Source organism: Lolium perenne, chromosome 2 (genome assembly GCF_019359855.2).
Source record: "Lolium perenne isolate Kyuss_39 chromosome 2, Kyuss_2.0, whole genome shotgun sequence".
Taxonomy (NCBI): Eukaryota; Viridiplantae; Streptophyta; class Magnoliopsida; order Poales; family Poaceae; genus Lolium; species Lolium perenne.
In genome coordinates, this window is record NC_067245.2 from 276036150 (window position 1) to 276056784 (window position 20635).

Genomic DNA, 20635 nt, shown 5'->3' on the forward strand with positions numbered 1-20635 from the left:
GGCGAGCCTCGCCGGCACAGGTCATTGCCACGCTGCCATACCATCGCCACGCCCACTAGGTGGTCCCGTGTGGGCCGTACCCCACCCATTACTTCTCCAGGCCCACCTCGCCTCAATCAAAAGGTGACAAGCGCTCCTCGTGCCCGTCTGCCCTCGAGCGCCGAGAATCCCCACGCCCCGGGGGAAAAAAAAACTAGATTTAGATGTGCGCCTTGGCGCACGACCCCGTGGAGCTCATGTCAATGTATATTTTGTATAACGACAACAAAAATCTGCTTATATGATATTACATTTCTTAAGTTTCACAAAGCAATGCCGCGGACCAAATGTACCAAAATAGGTGTTCAATCAAATGGTATGGGCAAAACCATTCTGTTGTTCGGGTGTTGTGGCCGAAAAACAACATATATCAAAAGACTAAAAGGTTCAGTGGCAGTGTGCAACCACAATATAATAAAAAGCATAAGATATACACCTTTTGTGCATAAGCTGCTCTTTCCCTGCAGTAGATGATGAAAACAAAAAGTTAATCTTGCCCACTTGAACCAAATACCTATAAATAGGAAGCAAATAGTATAGCATTTAAAAAAAAGGATCCGGTGTGAAAGATTGAGCAGAGCAGAGTGTATATCTTCCATTTCATTATTTCAGCCAAGGCTTTTTTGAGTGCACATTGAATCATGACAGAGAAGCGGTAAAAGTGACCGGCAATGATAAGTCGATAGCTATTAAATATTAGCTCTTATCTTATCAAATCCAACAGGTAAGAATTAACACAATGTTTTTTCTGAGAATTAAAAAAGCTCCAGAATGAACAAACAAACCTAGTAAGCACATAAATCTAATGCTACATCATTTTTCCTTATACACGAGGACCATAAATAAGCAAGTCTGAAGTATTTGCCCAATGTATTTAAAATGTACTTATTAAAAGCTTCTACTGATCCATGCACCAAAACCTAGAAAAAAAAAGAGAAGAGATTCAGCTATAGGTATCTAAATAACACTTGCTAAATAATAATAATAACTATCAAAGTTTGTGGTAGCATGTCCAACCTTAGGTGGATAAATATGTAAAGCTTCTTCAAATAATATCAAAAATGCAAGTGGTTCAGTAGACATGAGAAGACAAAACATTCAAGAGAGGGGAAAAATTACTTCAAGTGAATCAAGTTCGGCTAACCTAGATAGAAGACCATCAAAAAACTCTTACATCGCACACTTAAAATAAAAATATTCCATTGTCAGATAAATATTTAATTTCATCGGATCAACACATACATTTATGTGTGCGGAAAAGCTTTTTGTGAGGTAATCATATAATTCTAGTTTGTTTACCGCAAAGCAATATAAGAAATGATGTGTTCTTCTAGATCAACCCGATAACCCTATTTAACCAATGCGGTGAGAGCACATATCTAAGTAAAAAAAGTACTTGGATCCACTATTGCGACAAATATGGCTCAATGGAGAAGATAAGAACCAAGATCAACGGATTATAAATGTTTAAACACAGTAGTGAATCAAGGAAGATTGCCATCAACACCACTATGCTGCATTTATTAAATATATTTAGGAAAAATTGACCGACATACATCAAAATATAAGGAAACCAATTGCACTGTTTTAGAAAAGCATAACAGAATTTCTTGGAAAACCAGGAAAGAAATCAGTTTGTGGCAATGGCATCACCTTGCCTTGCTTCTCCGTATCAGCCAGCAGACCCATTTTGCAACACCTCTGGTAGTCGGTGACCACGCTCTACCTCAATCCAACCTACGGAAGATAGAAATTGACCAAAAGGCAACGGCGGTGAGGCAATGATCTTTTTCGAGAAAACGCAAAAAACTTTTGCATTTCATTTCATTAAAAAGAAGGGAAGAGTTAGTTGTTACAATCCTCCTAAGAGGCCATGGTTCTGAAAAGATAAACAGAGATTACAACTCAGTGGACATCCCAGGTGGGCGGCAGGAGGACACGCAGACTCGACGCGCCAGCTCTGAACCAAAGGGCAGCTGCGTCTCTGAACTTGGCGATGACATTGCGGACGGATGGTTCAGCTCCATGTGAGGCAATGATCTAAAACCATATGCAATGCAAAGTATCTTACAACCACTTCTGTTTTAGCAGCTACTCTGATTGTATAAACTGCATACTATGCAAAAAAAACATGGTTCAAAGCTTCTAACTGTCAACGTGATCAAGTAAAATTAAATTTGAATATTTTTATGAACTGAGGATTCATAGCAGTTATTTTATTCTAGATAGTCGAACTGGACATAGAATTCATTTTTGTTTCATATAACTGCTGCCCAACTACTGCCCCTTGCTATCAAAATGGCAGGCAAACTGCCCACCTGGAAATCGAGATTTATGCAAAAACCAGGGAGGTTGGCTCTGGTGAAGTCTGTATTTGGTGCGATCCCAATCCACCAATTTCTGGTGTTGGCACCGCCCAAAAAAAATCCTGAAGCTGATGGAGAAAATAGAGGGAGCTTTCTTGTGGGAAGACCGCGCCGCTGCCAATGGCGGGAGCTGCCATGTCAATTGGCGAAAAGTGAGTCGGCCAACTTCACTTGGCGGCCTCGGCGTCCAGAATCTTGAGCGCATTGGCCTTGCATTACAAAGAATGGAAGTGAATCTAATGGAGACATAAAGAGAAAGCTAAATTATAGCAGCTTTGCAGTCCTACATAGCATAAATAGTAGTACATGCCGATTGCGTATTGAGAGACAGAACCAACTAACTAAAAGGAAGAACTGTAGATGGGAAAAGCCAGATCAATGGAAAAGCTTATAATTGCAGAGTATAGAAGTCTGAGTGCTGAAAATATTGCACGCTGATGTGCACCTACTGTTTTTCAATTAGATAATATGAGAAGGAAGTTATACTGCAAATAGAACACTTCTCTAGGTGGCTACACACTGCCATTGTGCTGCCCCTTAGTGGTACGGCTTCAATATGAGGTTGCAGGTGTACATCCTAAGTCAGCCTGAGGGTAGGGATGCCTTGTTGGCACAATCTGAATCTACCGGTGATCTCAGCTGGAGCTTAGGCCCTTCTTGGCATGTATAAAGATAAGGATGGCATGACCACGTGCACTACTTTTAGCAGAAGCTAATTCATCTTAAGTACGACCAACCAAGTTTAGCAGAGAATATGAATTACTTAGTGTCCATCCTCCAGTCATGTATATATAACATATTCAAGCAATAAATGGCTCGAACAAAAGATTTCCCGAACAAGAGTTTATCAACAATGCAAAAACTGTAATATGACCCGAGATCACTGGCCAAGTCATACCATCTAAATGCAAAATATATGTTTGCCAGAAGAATAGAGTAGAGAATAACTAACCAAACCAAATCTCTAGGAGCAGTTCAAGAAATGCCAATCGTGTGGCATTTTCTGAAAAAAACGTTGTGCTATGCCTTTCTGACTAAATCACATTTATGCATGGTCCACTTGGAAAATCTCAGGATTTTTGGCATACATATATTTTGCATTTAGATGGTAATAGATTTGGCTAATATGTAAGAATAGAAATATTCATAAATAACTCGTTAAATATAACCTTCGTTCTTACTATTTGGTGGCACCAACTATTTGAGTAACAAACTAAGAATGGGGCCTGATGCAACCAATTTGACACACTTCTGGTGGAGCCAAAAACAAGCTTCAAAGGTTCCAATGAAAAAGCAGCAGAAATAAAAGCCTAGTATTGGTGTACATCAGACTGCTAGAGAAACGTGATAATCTTGACAGGGCTACAATTCTATATGTCAGGTTTCGTATTTGAGCTGCAATGCCATCCACACTCACGAAACGTCCGCCACTGGCAGCGGAATTTTCACCTGCCGAACACCATATTGCTGGGATCATTTGAATATGAGGTTAACATAATAAGGTTGGATTGGTTTCATGTGTAATAAAGGTAATAAAATACCACATGCTATGATTCTGGCAAGAATGTTATAATTTTTAATGATGGAATACATTATTAGTGAATTTAGAAAATGTATTAAACTCTTGGATAGACAAGGAAGAAATAAAATTACATCTAAGGTCTGCAGAATAAACGAAGAAGAAAACAACTTGAGTCAAAGAATATGTAACTCCGGAAACACCAAAAAGTTATGTTCTCTTTAAAGCATGTACATGTGTAAATGGAAAATTAGACTGGGAAAGAATAGCACTACCTAAATTACATGTCATAACAGTAGAACAAACCTCTGAATAAATCCACTGCATATGTTCTGCATCATCAGCATCAAAAGGTTTTCCAGTGAACTTGCATGAGTGAACTTAATAATTACAAAAGTAAATAAATTGAAGAGAAAATTACAGAGATAAGAACTATACCTTGTCCCATTTGATGAAACGAGCATACTCAATGCAATGAGCAGCAGTACTCTGAGTCTTGGCGAAGGTACACAATGGAAACTTGATATAGGGAGAGGAAATCCATATGTTGCGCTCAAAACAAGGTGTTATCCTTGGCATAATGACTCTAGCATAACCTTCTAAACCTTCTGTTCCACCATCTACCATTGGTTTAACTGTCTCTTGGAATGGTTTGTTGTCTGAGTCATACTCTGCAATTCCAATGATGTACTTCCATCAGTACACAAGCGAAAATATTTTGAGTTCGATTGTGTAAACGTACTAATATCTGAACGTTTGGGAAGAAGAAACAAAATCAAACTGCCGTACGAAGGCCAACAAATTGGAAAATACTACCTACAGTAAATTCGAGAACTCTAGCATAATAGAAACAGCAATTGATCCTTCATTTCTGAGGATAATCTTATGATCCCGCTCAGAGTGACCCCCGCTCCTCCGCAGCGAGACATTCCACTATGGAAATGCTTCTTTATCACCTGGTAGTACTCAAATGTTCATTCTTTATCTCAGATGTCATTTATAACAGTACATAAGTGTATAAATGAAGGCCTTGCCAAAAAAAATACATGAAAATACTTTCTTTTTCTTGAACGTCAGTTGCATGTACTCCCTAAACATGTATCAGGTATAAAAGTATATACGTTTGTATCAAAACATAAATATTGAGTTCGATGGCTATAAGAAAATAGGTACAGCATTCCAACAAACATCAGTTGGTTTCTTGTTCTGAATCAAGGAGGTGAAATGCCTGATGGGATAACCCGCAAGATTGATTTTCTGTTGTAATAAACAAAGTATCTGCATCATATGCAGGTGGTAGCCCCAAGATATTAGCTACACTAAAATATGACAACTAATCAAGGAGGTTTTAACCCAGAGATTAGCATTATTAGATAGCATGAATCACTTCTATCAAGTCTAAATATTTATCACTCAAAACGTTGTACTGAACTAAATCTTATTCTCCCGGATGTGTTTAATCAGATATGGAAATATCCATATTTGTACACAAGTGCTCTTTATTAGCCTCACACTTTAAGCTCTAATCATTTTGTATCTCCTGCTGAAGTATGTAAACTGTCAAATCAGGCAGATAACACATGCTATTAAAGCCTTGGTCCTCCCCTGGCACATATTTAAAAATATGCCACATCTATTTCAAACTTAATTATTTCAATATCATGCCGGAGTTTGTATCTTACTTACTTATTTCTAACCTGCGGGATATATGACAAATAGAAATGGAATATTTCCATAGCTCCAAGCAGCAACAAGCAAAAGTAGTACACTGCACGGATACCTGGAATGCTAATTGCCTGGGTCATCGCCAACACAGGGAGGACATTGGACACAACCTACAAGAGTTACTGTTAATCCACAACCTACAAGAGTTACTGTTAATCTGTTGTTTCAATGGAGGAAACTGTATCCCTAATCAGAAATTAGATCTGTATACTTTATTAAGAGGTAAGAATCTCCTCTCTTTTTTATAAACTTCAGAAATTAAGCGCAAAATAATGTATGCTTCATTCTACATATCGACAAAGGCCTACAAGCATCAGGAAAACAACATGAGACACGAACACTATAGAGGAAATCTACAATAAGAGGAAAACCATTAGGAAATTTACAGTCTCTGTCAAAGATAACCATTGCAAAGGTAAGAAACACAAAATACAAAACCACATGAGAGCTATATATCATACGGAAAGAGCAGAAGACGCACTGCCGCCACGAAGCTGCTGGGCTCTTTCAACAACTGGAACCAGCACCTTAGGACATGGAAATCTTTGGTTAAACTAAGTATCATCCAATCTTACTGCTTGTTGAGTGTCCGTGGATGGAACACCTTAATTATATTATATATCAGAACACTTTCATGGATAATGGAATAAAAATTGGCAAGCAACAAATTAACCAGCTGCAATACTTGTCCATGCAATTGGTATGCTCAACAGAGTCATCATGGAATCTTTCATCTCCTGAAGCCACTCCCAGGTGACCTCTTCTATTTGGCAATCCCAATCTGAAAAATAGGTTGAATATATAAGAGATAGAAAGACCGGACATAATGGAATCAAACTCAAGCTTGAGGTCATTTAGGCTACAAATCTGCTAATGGGAAGACTATCAAATACCTCTAGTGTATGCAAGCTAAACAAATCTGGGAGAGACCTAGGAACCTGAAAGCTACAAATCTTCTAATGGGCAAACTATGAAATACCTCTAGTGCATCTAAAAGAAGCAATGAGCTCGTACATATGCAGCTGTTCCTTGGAGAGGAGGGAGCGATGGGGCTCGTGGTGGCATGGTGACGTACTGGTGTAGAGGTCGTCCGCGAGAAAACAAGGAGCGAGGACCCCATCGGAGCTCCTATGCAGTGCCAGGGGCGACCCACCAGGACACTCGCGTTCGTGGAGGCAGCACGCCGCGCTTGGGGCAGCGCACCATGGCGCCGCCGGCGATGGCAACGACGAGGCGGCGCTACTTCCGCCGGCACGGCGCGGCGGCAACGAGGCGAGAGGGGATCGGAGGCGCGGCCGCGGGTCGGAGCCGTCCCGGCCGGTAGAGCGGCGACGAGGCGGTGACCTGCTGCCTCCACCGGCAGCCGCCGGCGATGGCGACGACGAGGCGGCGATAATTCCGCCGGGCAGCCCAGCGGCGGCGACGACGAGGCGAGAGGGGATTGGGCCAGGGAGGGCCTGAAGGTCGGGCAGAGATGGGATTGGGGAGGAGCGACGCGAGATTGGCGGCTAGGGTTTTCTACCGTGCTTCTTCCTTTTATATGACAGTGAAAAAGTTACACGGCCAAGATTTGCTGGTAAGATGCATCGACGGTTCACGTGCGCTAAACTCTGTGAGGCCCCCGTGGGGGGGCATCATATATACCCCTGGATACTCCACAGTATACCACCACTCCTATGGCCGCTTCGTCCAGATCCAGGCCGCACCCCAAGAAGCCCTCCCACCTCCTTCCCCACGACCACGACGAACTCTCCTCCTGGTCCTGCGCCGCCCCCTCCAACTCCCACTTCCACTCCGCCTCCGCCGCTGCCCGCGGCGCCGACACCATGGATCCCCCGCCGCAGCCGCCCGCCCCCTCCTACGCCAGCCCCAACCCGCCCACCTCCTCCTCCTCCTACACGCAGTCCTACCCCTCCAGCTACACCAAGTTCAACACCGCGCTCAACGCCGGCCTCCTCAACCCCATGTCCCCGCCGCCACTCCCCCTCGACAAGACGCGCTCCAGCCCCACCCTCTTCGACATGATGGCCAACGAGCAGGACTACCAGCCCCGCGCCGCCGCCGCCGCCCCCGTCCCGCCGCACCCGCAACCGCACCACCCGCTCGCCCCCGCGCGCTCCGTGGACCGGCAGGCCATGCTGCAGGACCGCGTCGCCGAGCTCATCGGCAGCTGCAGCCCCGGGAGCCAGTTCAACGACGCCGCCTCCTCCGACGTGCGCCTCACCCTCACCTCCAGGGACGGCCTCTCCCTCGCGCTCTGCGTCCACCGCCACATCCTCGTCGCCCACAGCAGGTTCTTCGCCGCAAAGCTCTCCGACCGATGGTCCAAGCAGCAGCGCTCGCTGCCGCACATCGTCGAGATCTCCGACTGCGACGACGTCGAGGTCTACGTCGAGACGCTGCGCCTCATGTACTGCAAGGATCTACGCAGGAGGCTCATGAGGGAGGATGTCGCCAAGGTCCTTGGCATTCTAAAGGTACGCCCGACCAGGACCAGCCCCCATTTCTTCTTCTTCTTTTCAGCTCCTATATATGGCCAGTCAAATCCTGGAATCAATTGCTGCATTTGGTGCTTAATTTCTACGGTAATGTTCCTTCTGCAGGTGTCCGCGGCCATTGTGTTCGATGCTGGAGTGCTGTCCTGCTTGGAGTATCTCGAGGCCGCTCCATGGGCAGAGGATGACGATGAGAAAGTGGCGGCATTGCTGACGCAGCTACACCTTGAGAACTCAGGCGCCGGAGAGGTGCTCAAGAGGGTCTCGCTGGAGCTGACACCTGCTGTAGTGACCGAGGAGGTGGAAACGGGACCAAATTGCAACGCCGCCAGTAATGCGGGAGGTGGCGAGGAGGTGCTAGTGAGGCTCCTGCAGGTCGTCCTGGAGGGGAAGGACGAGAAGGCGAGGAGGGAGATGAAGGGGCTGGTGTCCAAGATGCTCCGGGAGAACAGCGCGTCGCGCGGCGGAGCCATCGGTGGCGACCTCCGCAAGGAGTCGCTCTATTCGGCGTGCAATGGCTGCTTGGGCCTGCTGCACGAGCAGTTTGTGAGGGCCGCGGGAGGTGACCAGTCAGAGGTGGCGCAGATTGCTAGGCAGGCTGACAACCTGTACTGGATGCTCGACATCCTCGTTGAGCGCCAGATCGCTGAGGACTTCTTGAGGACATGGGCGATGCAGAGTGAGTTGGCAGAGATCCACGGCAAAGTCCCGGCAATACATCGCTATGAAGTGAGCCGGGTGACGGCAAGGCTGTTCGTCGGGGTTGGCAAAGGGCAGATCCTTGTGTCCAAGGAGGCCCGCTCCCAGCTCCTGAGCACCTGGCTTGAGCCCTTCTACGAGGACTTTGGGTGGATGCGGCGGGCATGCAAGGGGCTTGACCGGCATTTGATTGAGGATGGGCTCTCAAACACGATACTGACGCTGCCGCTTGCAACTCAGCAGGAGATCTTGCTTGCATGGTTTAATCGATTCCTCAACTCTGGGGAGGACTGCCCAAACATTCAGAGAGGGTTCGAGGTATGGTGGCGGCGCGCATTCTGGAAAAGGACTGCTGAACCGGAGCAACCACCCCGTTTGAGAATCACAGCAATCTGCGAGAATTCTTGATGAGCTTCACACAATTCGGATATGGCAGGTGACAGGCATTTGGATGTAGAGGTTATATTTTGTGTGATCTGTAGTTGTGTTTTGACTATCTTGGTGACTTCTCTGCTACACCTGTTTGGTTCTAGGCAATTAATTATACGTGAGTATGTTCATCTTGTTCAATGTATGCCAGGTTGAATGTACTGCCATGTTTCACCCATTTTGAACTGCAAATTAAGTAGATTGATTGTTTGTTACCTATTATAGCAGCTTATAGCGCAGCAAGCAGATGATTTAAATGCATTGCGCCTCTTGTTCTTGTTTATTTGTAGTGTTTGTATACTTGCTAAGTACATGTTGAAGGCGCCAGATCATTGTCTCTTAATCTGATCACCAACCAGCTGTCGTGCCATGTGAGGAAAGTTGTTAAGCAATTGGAATTGTATGGATGTTTGCTTCAGAGCAGTTAGAGTAGATTCTACCCAAACTTCTTGGTTTCTCTGTATTTAATTTGCCGGTGGTTGAACCGATATGCCCTTTTCAGAATGTGTGAAGGGATCAGATGGTGTTCTTAGTAGTTTACAATTGTAGTACATACCTTTTGATGAATATAAATAACGCCCTTGCGCTTATGAAAATTCTTAATTCTGACGAGAGTGGTTGCACCTATCGTATAAGCTGATGAAGATAGAAGTGGTTAGCAATCAGATCTCATGATATAAGTGCTTACATTAAAATACGCTTATACGCTCAAAGGTTGCCTTAAGCCTTAGTTTTTGCCTCCATTGTCTCCACTTCCGGATAATCACCAGGATGTTGTCCTCAGATGGATCTCATTCGTCATGGCTCAAATTCCGTGTATTAGAACTGAATCCAGGCTTGACCGCGAGAGCGAGCAGCACCAATCAACATGGAATTTTTTCCGATGCTGCACTACCACGGCAACACCAATGATCAAGTACAAGAGGGGATACATGACATGGCATTAAGAGCCAGACGGGAGAGAACAGAAAGAGGTTCATAGCCCCTGATCATTAAACGACACACTCAAGCAGGCAATGCCCTCCTATATTAAAATGTGCAACTTCTTTCATTCCTTCAGGGTAGATCAAAGTATAATTCAAGTTACATTCAGGGATAGACAGAGTAGATTGTACCAAAGCCATTGCATACATAAAATTATCCGCAATGCATCTTGTTTTGACAAAGCCTGACTGGTCTGCGCCGACTAGAAGTTTAATCATGGCTTGGAGACGTGTTGCAAGGATCTTGGTAATCCATTTAACATGCAGGAAGCGTAAGAAGAAGGCAATGATTTTGAAATTGGATTTCAGTAAAGCTTTTGACACCGTTTCATGGGAAGCCCTTTTCTCTATCATGCATATCAGAGGATTTGATGGGAAGTGGATGTCTTGGATAGAAGAACTGCTCACCTCGGCCAAAACAGCCATTCTGCCTAATGGAATACCTGGAAATTGGATTAACATTAAAAGAGGTTTACGGCAGGGGATCCGTTATCCCCACTTTTGTTCATTGTGGTGGTGGATGTTCTTCAGCAAGCCATCAAACAATCTTCCCTCAATGGCATGCTTCGGCACCCTATTTTAGAGGATCAACCCTATCCGGTGTTACAATACGCTGACGACACCCTTATTGTTCTGCAAGGATATGTACAACAAGCACGTATCTTAAAGGAGATTTTGGACAACTTTGCAATATCCACTGGGCTCAAGATCAACTACAATAAATCGACTTTCCTCCCCATAAACCTATCCTTGCAAGGAGAGGAAATCGCTGAGGCTCTCAACTGTGAAGTGGCCTCCTTCCCCAGACTTACTTGGGCCTACCCCTCTCCGACTCTAAGCTGCCAAAAGAGGTTTTTCTACCTTATATCTCATCGGTAGAAAAAATAATTTGTTTCTCTCTAGACTTTATCACCCATGGAGGAAGGTTAACACTAACTAAATCAGTTTTAACCGCCCTGCCTGCATACATTATGTCGTGTATCCAGCTCCCTCAATGGGTTATTGACGAACTAGAGAGACTGTTGCGAGCTTTCTTCTGGAAGGGCAAAAGTTCAGTAAATGGCAGTGACTGCTTAGTAGCCTGGGATTATGTCTGTTGAAGCTTGGAAGAAGGAGGACCTGGCATCAAGAACCTGAAAATTCAAAACCAATGCCTTCTCACTAAGTTTGCTCACCGATTCTTGACTGAACACAGTTCTCCATGGGCCAGATGGGTTTCAGCCGCTCATCTGCAAGATAAGGACTTTGGAGACAGATCAGCAAACCACTCTAGAGCCTGGAATCAAATCAATAGTTTGATCGAGACTTATAGAAACACTACTTGTGTGCAGATTGGGAATGGGATTAGTACCTCCTTATGGAAGGACAAGTGGACAACAGCAGGTCCTCTTTGCCTACAGTTCCCGGCTCTCTTCTCACATGCCATCAGACCGAATATCTCGGTCGCCGACTGTTGGAGGAATGGATCTTGGGTAGTCCCTCTGAAACACATCACTTCTGACAGGGCAGCACAGGAGAAAGACGTGTTGTTGCTTTTCTTGCAATCCTGCACACTTCAATACACAGAAGGGGATAAAAGGGGTTGGCGCTTCGATGTGTCGGATACTTTCTCCGTCAGAAATCTCTACGGTATCATCAATTGGGGTGGCTTAAGACATGTCAGTTTAGACTCGATTTGGAAAAGTGTCGCACCAAAAAAATGCAAGGTCTTTGCTTGGCTGCTGAGCAAAGGGAGGATCAAAGTGAGATCAGTTTTGTTACGACAGAATATTGTTAATGATGACAGTTGCCCCTTTGGGTGTAACGCGAGGGAGACGGTGGAGCACTTTGCGTTGGACTGTGCACATACTACCCAAATCCTTGCTCTCCTAGGGATTGACCTGGCCGGTCTTACCGATCTTTCTGATATTTTTGATGCTGCCAGGGATAGATGTGCAGATCCAAAAAAGAAAGCCTGGGATCTAGTCATTACCGCAGCTTTGTGGAGCATTTGACTATCAAGAAATAGAAAGGTTTTTGATGATCTGCAGGTTCCAAACCATATTGTTGCCCAACAATGCATCGAGACATGCAAGCTATGGCCGGTTAGAGCCAGGAAAGAGGAGAGAGTTGCGCTTTCCCTTTGGTCTTTAGGTTGGGCAGTGTGAGAGAGGATCTTTGGACTGATTCTTGTGATGTTTTCGTCGTTCTTTTCTTCCTGTATAGTCTCTTCTCTGTCCACCCTGATTTTCTCAGGTTCTGTAACTTCTTGAGCTGCCTTAGCTCCTCCTTTTAATAAAATCGTAGGTAGGGGTTATCCCCTTCCGATTTCCTCAAAAAGAACAGAGTAGATTGTAGTCCTTAATACAATCCAGGAAGTAACACCACTCCAACTTTTCACAGGTCTGAAACACCATAGCTGCAAGTCTGTAACTCTATAGGCGTGGCCTTTCTCTTAGCTTGAATACAGAATCAGGCCTATCCACTTCAAGTATTCTGTTGTACCATCTTGACTTGGGTACTGGCCATCTGTCCAATTTTTTCCAATGTAAGTTGGTTGTTCAATAAACAAACAGTATGATTGGCATGAGAAACAGAAAGAAATATACCTCTTGGTGTAGTTCTTTCCATCATCCGGGGAATCCACCTCTGCAAAGAGTGCTGATCTCCATTTAGTATGTTTTTTCACTCGGTGTTAGTTCTTCGAGTAAAAATATATATGTTACCCAATAAGCATTGACAGAGGTGATAGAACAAATAACTTCCTGATGGGGGAAGCTCCAACTTCCGTAGAACTTTTAGAATGTACCTCTTTGGCAGGTAAGGAGTACTGCCAGCTCTCCAATCATAGTTCGTGCCAATAAAATTTCCATCAGGATAATTAATAAGGGGGCCTCCAATCCCAGCCTAGTCGAAAATCACGAGCCAAGGTTGTTACACATAGACCTTATACGTAAACACTTTAGTGGATGCATCTATAGATGAATACAGTGATAACTCAGATATATACTGCGATCATCAAAATAAACAATTCTAAGAATAATATGAAAGCATGAAAGCATGTGAAGAGGAGATTAAAATCTGTCAGAAAAAATAAAAAAATCCGGAGTTATTGCGTTGGATTATATCCAAACGTCTAGAAACTTGACAGATCCTTTCACAAAGAATCTATCACGAAATGTGATAAAAATGCATCGAGGGAGATGACTTGAGACCCACACTATGAGTTGCCCACAGTGGTAACCCACTCTGTCTGATTAGAGATCCCGTGAACTAGAGCTGGGAGACAAGCTACTGGTCAGCTAGGAGGAGAGTATCCCTACAATGAATCACCTCTCCGTGAAGATGCAATACTCTCGTACTCTGCATGGTAGGTTTATATTTATCTTAATGTGTTTTATCTGGCTTATTCAAGTAAAGATGTTGTCTTGCATGACATCTTCTAAAAAAACACCTATATGAGTCTAATTGTTAAACGTCCCAATCAATGAGAGTTGGGTGCTCTTTGATAAACTCATGAAAGGCCATGGAGTATGACATATAAGCTCCACACTGCGAGGAAGCCCCGCGGAAGCCCTGTATCGGTCTAGGCTTTGTGTGAAGTTAGTGACCTGTAGTTCAAGGCATAGTCAGCTAGTCAAGTGGCAAACTAGTGTAATATGAAGTTCTTAGTGGAAGTTCAACTTAACAGTCTTCACCGCGTACAAGTATATAAAACATATTCTAAAATAATGGTATTTAAATGTGCCAATGAGATTTTGTGGGGGATTGCTGGAATTTAGCCTTGGGCCTTAGCCCACGTCCCAATACAAATTCTAATATTCTCTTGATCCATGTGAGAATGGCAAGGGGTAGGATGGTGAGCGCATATTGCACATCGTTGGGGAACCCCAAGAGGAAGGTATGAATGTATGATGAGCACAGTAGCAAGTTTTCCCTTAGTAAGAAGCCAAGGTTTAATCGACCAGTAGGAGAAAGGCGTGACTTCTGAAGGTGTTGCTAACTGACTAATGGCAGGACGCACTACCGGCGTCAGCAACAACGTGGGACATGCACACAACACAATCAAAATATTTTGCCCCAACTTACAGTGAGGTTGTCAATCTCACTGGTTTTGCTGAACACAAAGGATTAAATGTATCGAGGGAAAGAAGTAGTTTGCAGTAATTAAAGAGAATAGTGCTTGCAAAAAGTAAACAAAACAGAACTGCAGGATGAATTTATCAGTGTAAAGGAAAGGACTGGGGTCCACATTTCACTAGAGGTGCCTCTCCATAAAGATAAATAACATGTTGGGTGAATAAATTACAGCTGGGCAATTGACAGAATAACGGCCAGACATGACAAGATGATTACTATAAGATTCGTTTGGGTATTACAATATAATACATAGACCGTAATCCAACTGCGTCTATGACTAATAATCCACCTTCCGGTTATCGTCCGAACCCCTTCCAGTATTAAGTTGCAAGCAAAAAATTATCGCATTAAGCAATGTGTGTAAAGTAAACAATAGAATTACCCTTGAATAAAACATTGTTGTTTTCTCCCTAGTAGCAACATCACATCGACAATCTTAGAAGTTATTGTCACTCTTCCAGAAAACTAGAGGCATGAACCTACTATCGAGCATAAATACCCCTCTTGGAGTCACAAGCATCTACTTGGCCAGAATATCTACTGGCAACGGAGAGCATGCAAGATCACAAATGACATATGACAAGAATATATAATAGATCTCAACATAGTATACAATATTCATCGGATCCCAACAAACACAACATGTAGCATTATATAAGGATGATCTTGATCATGTAGGGAAGCTCACAAGATCTAAACATAAGGCACAAATTGGAGAAGACAACCATCTAGCTACTGCTATGGACCCATAGTCCAGGGATGCACTACTCACGCATCACTTCGGAGGTGGGCATGGCGATGTAGATGCCTCCGGTGATGGTTTCCTCCTCCGGCAGGGTGCCGGGAAGAGCTTCAGAACCCTCCTGAGCTAGGGTCAACAATGGCGGCCGCGATGGAACTATTCATGGATGGAGGCTCGAGTGTTCACAGTTTTCCCGAGATTGTGATTAAATAAGCGGAAGGGCGAGATAGGTGGAGGCCAGGGGGGGCACACCACCCCTAGGCGCGGGCCAAGGCCAGGCCGCGCCTAGGTGTGGTCTGGCCGCCCTGCGCCACTTCTTTGATCCTCTTTGGACTATGTCTTCGTTACGGAAAAATATTGACTTAAGCTTTTGTTTCGTTCAATTCCGAGAATATTTCATGTACAACTTTTATGAGATACAAAACAGCAGAAAATAGGAAACTGGCAATGTGGCATCTTGTCAATAGATTAGTGCCGGAAAATGTATAAAAGTGCAACAAAATATGAGAAAAACATATATAAATTGGTGTAAATCAAGCATGGAGCATCAAAAATTAAATTATAGATACGTTTGCGACATATCATGGGACTAAAATTTAGTCCCACATTGCTAGTTGAGAGAGTGTTTGAGTGGTATATAATATGAGATGTCCTAATCCTTGTAAATGAGTGAGAAGGGAGAGAGAGCCCTAGCGCACTCCTCCTCCTCCGTCGCCCGCCACGCCTCGCCTCGCCCCGACGCACCGCGGGTTGCGGGAATCTCACCAAACTGAGCTTATCTTTTTGTTGTTCAGAAAATTAATCGTGTGGTTAATTATGAGTCATTAATGAACACGTTAACGAAACCGTTTCATTCCGGTTTATGTAGATCGTGGCTGTGCCGACTCGGACCTAGGCTGTGCGCCACGACCTTCGAACGCGTCCGTTTCATTTCATTTTTTCTGGATCATGGCTTTGCCGACTAAGACGTGGGATGCTCCCCAAGAACTTGCTGAACCATATAAGCGCGGATGCGAACCCTACCTTGTATGAGCCACCATATGTGACCGCCTCTTTCCAGTACATTGTGTCGCCGCCTTCGTTTTCCTCATCCCATCCTTTGGCGTGCACCGAGCGGCGGTACAGTAGGTCTCTGAAACCCAATCTCTCGTAGACCTGTACGGGTGAGAGGCAATCAGGTTTTGGGGGGAACGCTTACGCGCGACTACTGGCAACAAGACGTAGTCCGACGACAAGTTCCCGAACGACGACTTCTTCCCGGACATCGACGTCCTCTTCGGCATCCTCAACATGAGCGACAACAACGACGATGCTTCTGCAACCAACATCGGTGCTGCTGCGGCGGCCAACGCTGGACATTACATATTTCTGACCTTCTCGATTTCAGATCTTGCTAGAGTTTCTAGCACTGTTGTTTGAAGTACATGCGATAGGTTTATCTTGTCTAGATGTTATTTGTTCATCTACTTTGTTGACCTATATGTTTAGTTTACCTGATGTTTATTTAGTCATGATTTATCAGTTGCTTATTCGAATTAAATTATATGGTAATTTGCTTATATATTCAACAGTATCTAGACGTTGTATAGATATCTCTAAATTTAGACAAAGCTGAAACATCATTTGTGGGACTTGTGGGAAGGAGGGAGTATTTCTTTTTTTTGGCAGCACATAAACATAATGTAGATATAAAAATAGAAAATGGAAAACATAAATCAAAAAAACAATAAAGAAAACAAACAGGAAAAAATATGAAAAACGAAACAACCTGTAAAACCTCCGGAGGCATTTTGGGCTGGCCCACTGGCCTAGGAAGGGGTGTGTGGAGCCGAATGTGCTCTGCACTGAGCGGCAACTAGGATGCGCGCTTGGCCCATGGCTAGCTCCTCTTTGGTGGCGAAATGTCTGCCCGCTCGCGTTAGGCCATCTCCAAAGGGGCCTAAATGGGCGTCCGTCGGCATTTTGGGTGCACGCTACACCCAATGCGGTCAGATATCGGTCGCGGCCAATATATTTGATATTGGCCATTAAAATTAATATAAGACATATAAAATCATAATAAAAATATGTATAAGTTTAAATGATCAAGATTTATTACATAAATTTATTATCCGCCTATTAAATGACAAAGTACTTATTCAAAAAATCTAAAATGGTACAAATGGCCAACGCAAGGACCCCGGCACACGGGAATCTACGTGACATTGTGCTCGTGGATAAGCAACGCAACCTCCGTGAGAAAGTCATCGTCGGACTCGTCGTCTGAGAATGTGTCGATGAAGTTCTTGTAGAAGAACTCGTCGCCGCTGTCCACCATGATCTACATATGAAGTGGGACAAATTAGTTGATCTATTTCATCGAACACTTCGCGGGCGGGGGCAATCCAATGACTCCGTAGGGACCTGCATGCAATGGTCGTTCCAGCCGACTTGCGTCCTGGAAGCACGGTGCACGAGAGCTCACCTCTGTCGGCAACGGCGAAGCTGATGACGCCGAGAGGACCACAACGTCGGCGGCGGCGTCCTCCGACACTGCACCGAGGCCGCGAAAACACATGCGAAAGCGCCGAGTCGTGTCCTATGCTGCCGCACTGTTTGTCGGCGTCTCGACGTCGATGGACGGTGTCGATAGCGATCGCAAATCGCCGGTCGTGGGGTGGCGGCGGAGCGGGGGGGAGTTGTCTGCGTGGGGGCTATGTTTTGAGAGGCAGATAGGGGCGCCAGGGGAAGACAAGGGAGGACGTGAGAGGCCAGCCCTCAGTGTCCATGGCCACGCAAATTTGGCCCAAATTTAGGCCGGCTTTGGATCGTTCCAGAGGCCGTGACCATCCATTTTGGGATGCGTTCGCGAGCTTGACCACGTTTTTGGCTAGTTCAACATATCCATGCGCGAGATGGCTCTACCCGTTGGAGATGGCCTTAGAGCATCTCCAGTCGCGTCCCCGAACCCGTCCCCCAAATGACGCCAGATTGAGCGTTTGGGGGACGTGTTTTGTTCGTGCCGCGTTTGGAGGGCGTCGCTCCCCAGTCACGTCCCCCAAACAAAATCCCCAAATAAATATTAATGCATGAAAATAAAGGTTTTCATTCAAATTTGATTATATATTACAAAGTTTGAGTGAAAATGGCTACATTTCATCTAAACCCTAGCCTATTGACCGCCCGGCGGTGCGTTCGACGGCCCTTCCCCGATGTCGCCTACCCTCCGCCGCAGCTCCTGCTGCACGCCGCCTCTCCATGCGTAGGGCGGTGGCCAGACGCCGCTGCTCCAGCAGCGCGTCGTCGCCTGCCCTCTCATGTTGCGCCGTCTGGAGGGAGAGCTCGACGGTGCGGTGAATCTGCGCCTCTTCGCGGGCACGGGCGGTGTCCTGGAGCTTCTTCTCCGACTCGAAGGACTCGACTAGCGCGCGTTGCTGATCGGCCGTCTCGTTCGGGTGCGGCCCGTCATCGTCGGACCACTCGAAGTCGTCGTCCTCCTGCTCCGTCTCCTCCTCCTCCTCCTCCTCCTCCGCCTCGGCCTCCGTCTCCACCTCCGCCTCGGCCTCGGTCTCCTCCTCCCCCGCCTCGGCCTCCGTCTCCTCCCCCTCATCCTCCATTCGCGCCTCCAGGTGCGCCGCCAACGCGTCATCCTCCGCCGACAACGCATCCGCCCGCCTCCCCTAGGCCGCCTCCCGCTGCTGACGCTCCTCCGCCGCCAGCTGCAGCGACCGCTCCATCGACTCCCGCCGCTGGCGCTCGATCGCCTCCCACCGTTCACGGTACTGCGCCTCCCGCTCCTCGTGCTAGTGACGGCGGTCATCAGCCCACCGCTGGCGAATCTCCTCCGTCCGGCGCCGCCGCACCTCTTCTGCCGTGGAGGTGTCGAACGCCGCAATGGTGTCCGCCAGCGCCTCCTCCAGCCACGCTGTCCCCGCCGCGCTCTCGCCAGCTACGGGGTCAGGGGCGTAGAACGCCGCTTCTGCCACCGCGTGCGCCGCCTCACGCTTCCGGCGGGCCTACTATTCGAGTGCCTCCCGCTGCTGCTGACGATGTGCACGCCAAACCTCCATCCCTCGCCGCCGCCGCTCTTCCCGGGCGACGACATCGATGTCGAACTGCGAATCCGGTGGTGGAGGTGGTGGTGGAGGAGACAGTGCAGGGAACTGGCCATCGCTGGGACGGTTCATCATTGCGCACTGGTGGTGGAGGAGACGACAGTGGAGCGACGAGGGTTGTGCTTGTGGTGGAGAAAGGGGTGTCGGCAGCTGTGGTGGCTGTCATTGAGCCAGGAGGGCCTTTTATAGACGTCGGCGTCGGGAAGAAAACGCGGGAAGAGGTGGGAAGAAAGCGCGGGAACGCGCGGTGGCGTGCGAACGCCGGTGACGCGTGGAGGCTGCGCAGCACCGACGAGACGTCTCGCCTGCCCCTTCGTCGCCATTAAGGCAAAGATGTCGTCGTGTGTCACTGCTCGCAAATAACTTCCTTCGCGCGGTAGGCGACGGTTAGGTTAAAATTCAATGTGCCGCTAACGGGTCGGCCCCACCACTTCCCACCTCACTTTTCGTTGTGTCCGGCGTGCCCGGAGCGGGCTCGGAGCACCGGACACCGTATCGGACCGCGCCGAATAAAAAACGGCTTTAGGAACGCGGCTGACAACTTTTTTTTGCCCGGCAGCTGGATGCCGACAGAAGCAGGGCGATGCATCGGCACGCTTGCATTGGCTGCTGGTGTCACGCACGTTCCTCTCTCATGTTCTCCTCCGGCGCACCGATCGGCAACTCCGTCTCGTCGTCATAGGGTGCGTGCACTCGATCGAGTTGGCAGATGTTTTCGTCACGTCTCCCTGGCATCGGTTTCTGTATAGCGAGACACACGGGCCAGTGAGACGTACGTGGTCACGTGGAGCGAGCGGAGACACTCCTTTTAAGTTAACCCGTTCATCATTCATGACGCTCGCTTAGCCTGATATGTCCTTTTCATGCGACACTGCTAATGCACCTGTTGTAAACAGTCAATGGTAACGTGGTTGATACTTGATACACACGATCTAGCTAGCTAGCATGCTCGTTCCCTCAGAGTGATTTACCTGATGAATCCAGCTGGGTGTGATTAACGGGGTCGCTCTTCCAGCCTGCTGCGCCGTACGTACTATCGCTGGGTGCGTGGGATACGAATATACGATTTGATTTTGACATGCCAAGCTCGTTCTGTCTCTAGTATGTGGCACGGAGAGCCAGTAGGGGGTTGTTGGTACCACCAAGGGCGTCGACAGTTCCATGTACCCACGGCGGGTGATGCTACAAGGAAAAGGTAGCTGGTGTTTTTTTTTTTTTTGTCTGCATGAGATGCAGAGATTCCTTGGAATAGTTGGCACTTGGGACTGAAGCAGTTTCTCCCAGCTCACAAGTAGCCTCTCGCGCAGTCGTGTCATCCTCTGATACTGATAGTGGGCCAAAATGGCCCGCCCGGTTGGTTGGCGTGCGTTATCTCTGGCCCAGAGAATCAGAGCCACCCCATTGCTGCAGAGTGCAGAGATTGAT

At 46.6% G+C, this 20635-nt stretch overlaps 2 protein-coding genes across 23 annotated transcripts; one reads left to right on the plus strand and one right to left on the minus strand.

The window, feature by feature from the left end:
• Positions 1-249: 249 nt before the first annotated feature.
• LOC127336456 (NEDD8-activating enzyme E1 catalytic subunit-like) lies at positions 250-6895 on the minus strand. 22 transcript variants are annotated; one of them, XR_011752663.1, is made up of 8 exons: positions 6664-6895; positions 6131-6430; positions 5705-5759; positions 4363-4595; positions 4231-4256; positions 2358-2614; positions 1693-2079; positions 250-959 (listed from the first exon to the last, which is right to left on the minus strand). XR_011752663.1 is itself a non-coding variant. In XM_071826697.1 (7 exons), exons 3-7 carry the CDS (start codon positions 6212-6214, stop codon positions 2317-2319), a joined length of 696 nt encoding a protein of 231 aa, XP_071682798.1. In that variant the 5' UTR covers positions 6215-6253; positions 6335-6430; positions 6664-6895; the 3' UTR covers positions 1827-2316. The 22 variants fall into 22 exon arrangements, 6 of the variants coding, with proteins under 6 accessions (XP_071682798.1, XP_071682797.1, XP_071682795.1 ...); XR_007873332.2 differs by adding an exon at positions 4741-4880 and having other exon boundaries at positions 1693-4256; XR_007873329.2 differs by adding an exon at positions 4741-4880 and having other exon boundaries at positions 1693-4256; positions 6111-6430.
• A 410-nt stretch (positions 6896-7305) lies between these two features.
• On the plus strand, positions 7306-9487 carry LOC127336455 (BTB/POZ domain-containing protein At1g63850). The gene is made up of 2 exons (XM_051363263.1): positions 7306-8126; positions 8253-9487. Exons 1-2 carry the CDS (start codon positions 7326-7328, stop codon positions 9249-9251), a joined length of 1800 nt encoding a protein of 599 aa, XP_051219223.1. The 5' UTR covers positions 7306-7325; the 3' UTR covers positions 9252-9487.
• The last annotated feature ends 11148 nt before the right edge of the window (positions 9488-20635 follow it).

Coding starts and splice junctions, on each gene's coding strand:
- LOC127336456 (XM_071826696.1), bottom strand. CDS start 6,214: ATGATACTTAGTTTAACCAAAGATTTCCATGTCCTAAGGTGCTGGTTC. Junction 5,760..6,130: donor CCAGCAGCTTCGTGGCGGCA/GTGCGTCTTCTG, acceptor TAACTCTTGTAG/GTTGTGTCCAATGTCCTCCC. Junction 4,257..4,362: donor GTTTCATCAAATGGGACAAG/GTATAGTTCTTA, acceptor CTGATGATGCAG/AACATATGCAGTGGATTTAT.
- LOC127336455 (XM_051363263.1), top strand. CDS start 7,326: ATGGCCGCTTCGTCCAGATCCAGGCCGCACCCCAAGAAGCCCTCCCAC. Junction 8,127..8,252: donor AGGTCCTTGGCATTCTAAAG/GTACGCCCGACC, acceptor TTCCTTCTGCAG/GTGTCCGCGGCCATTGTGTT.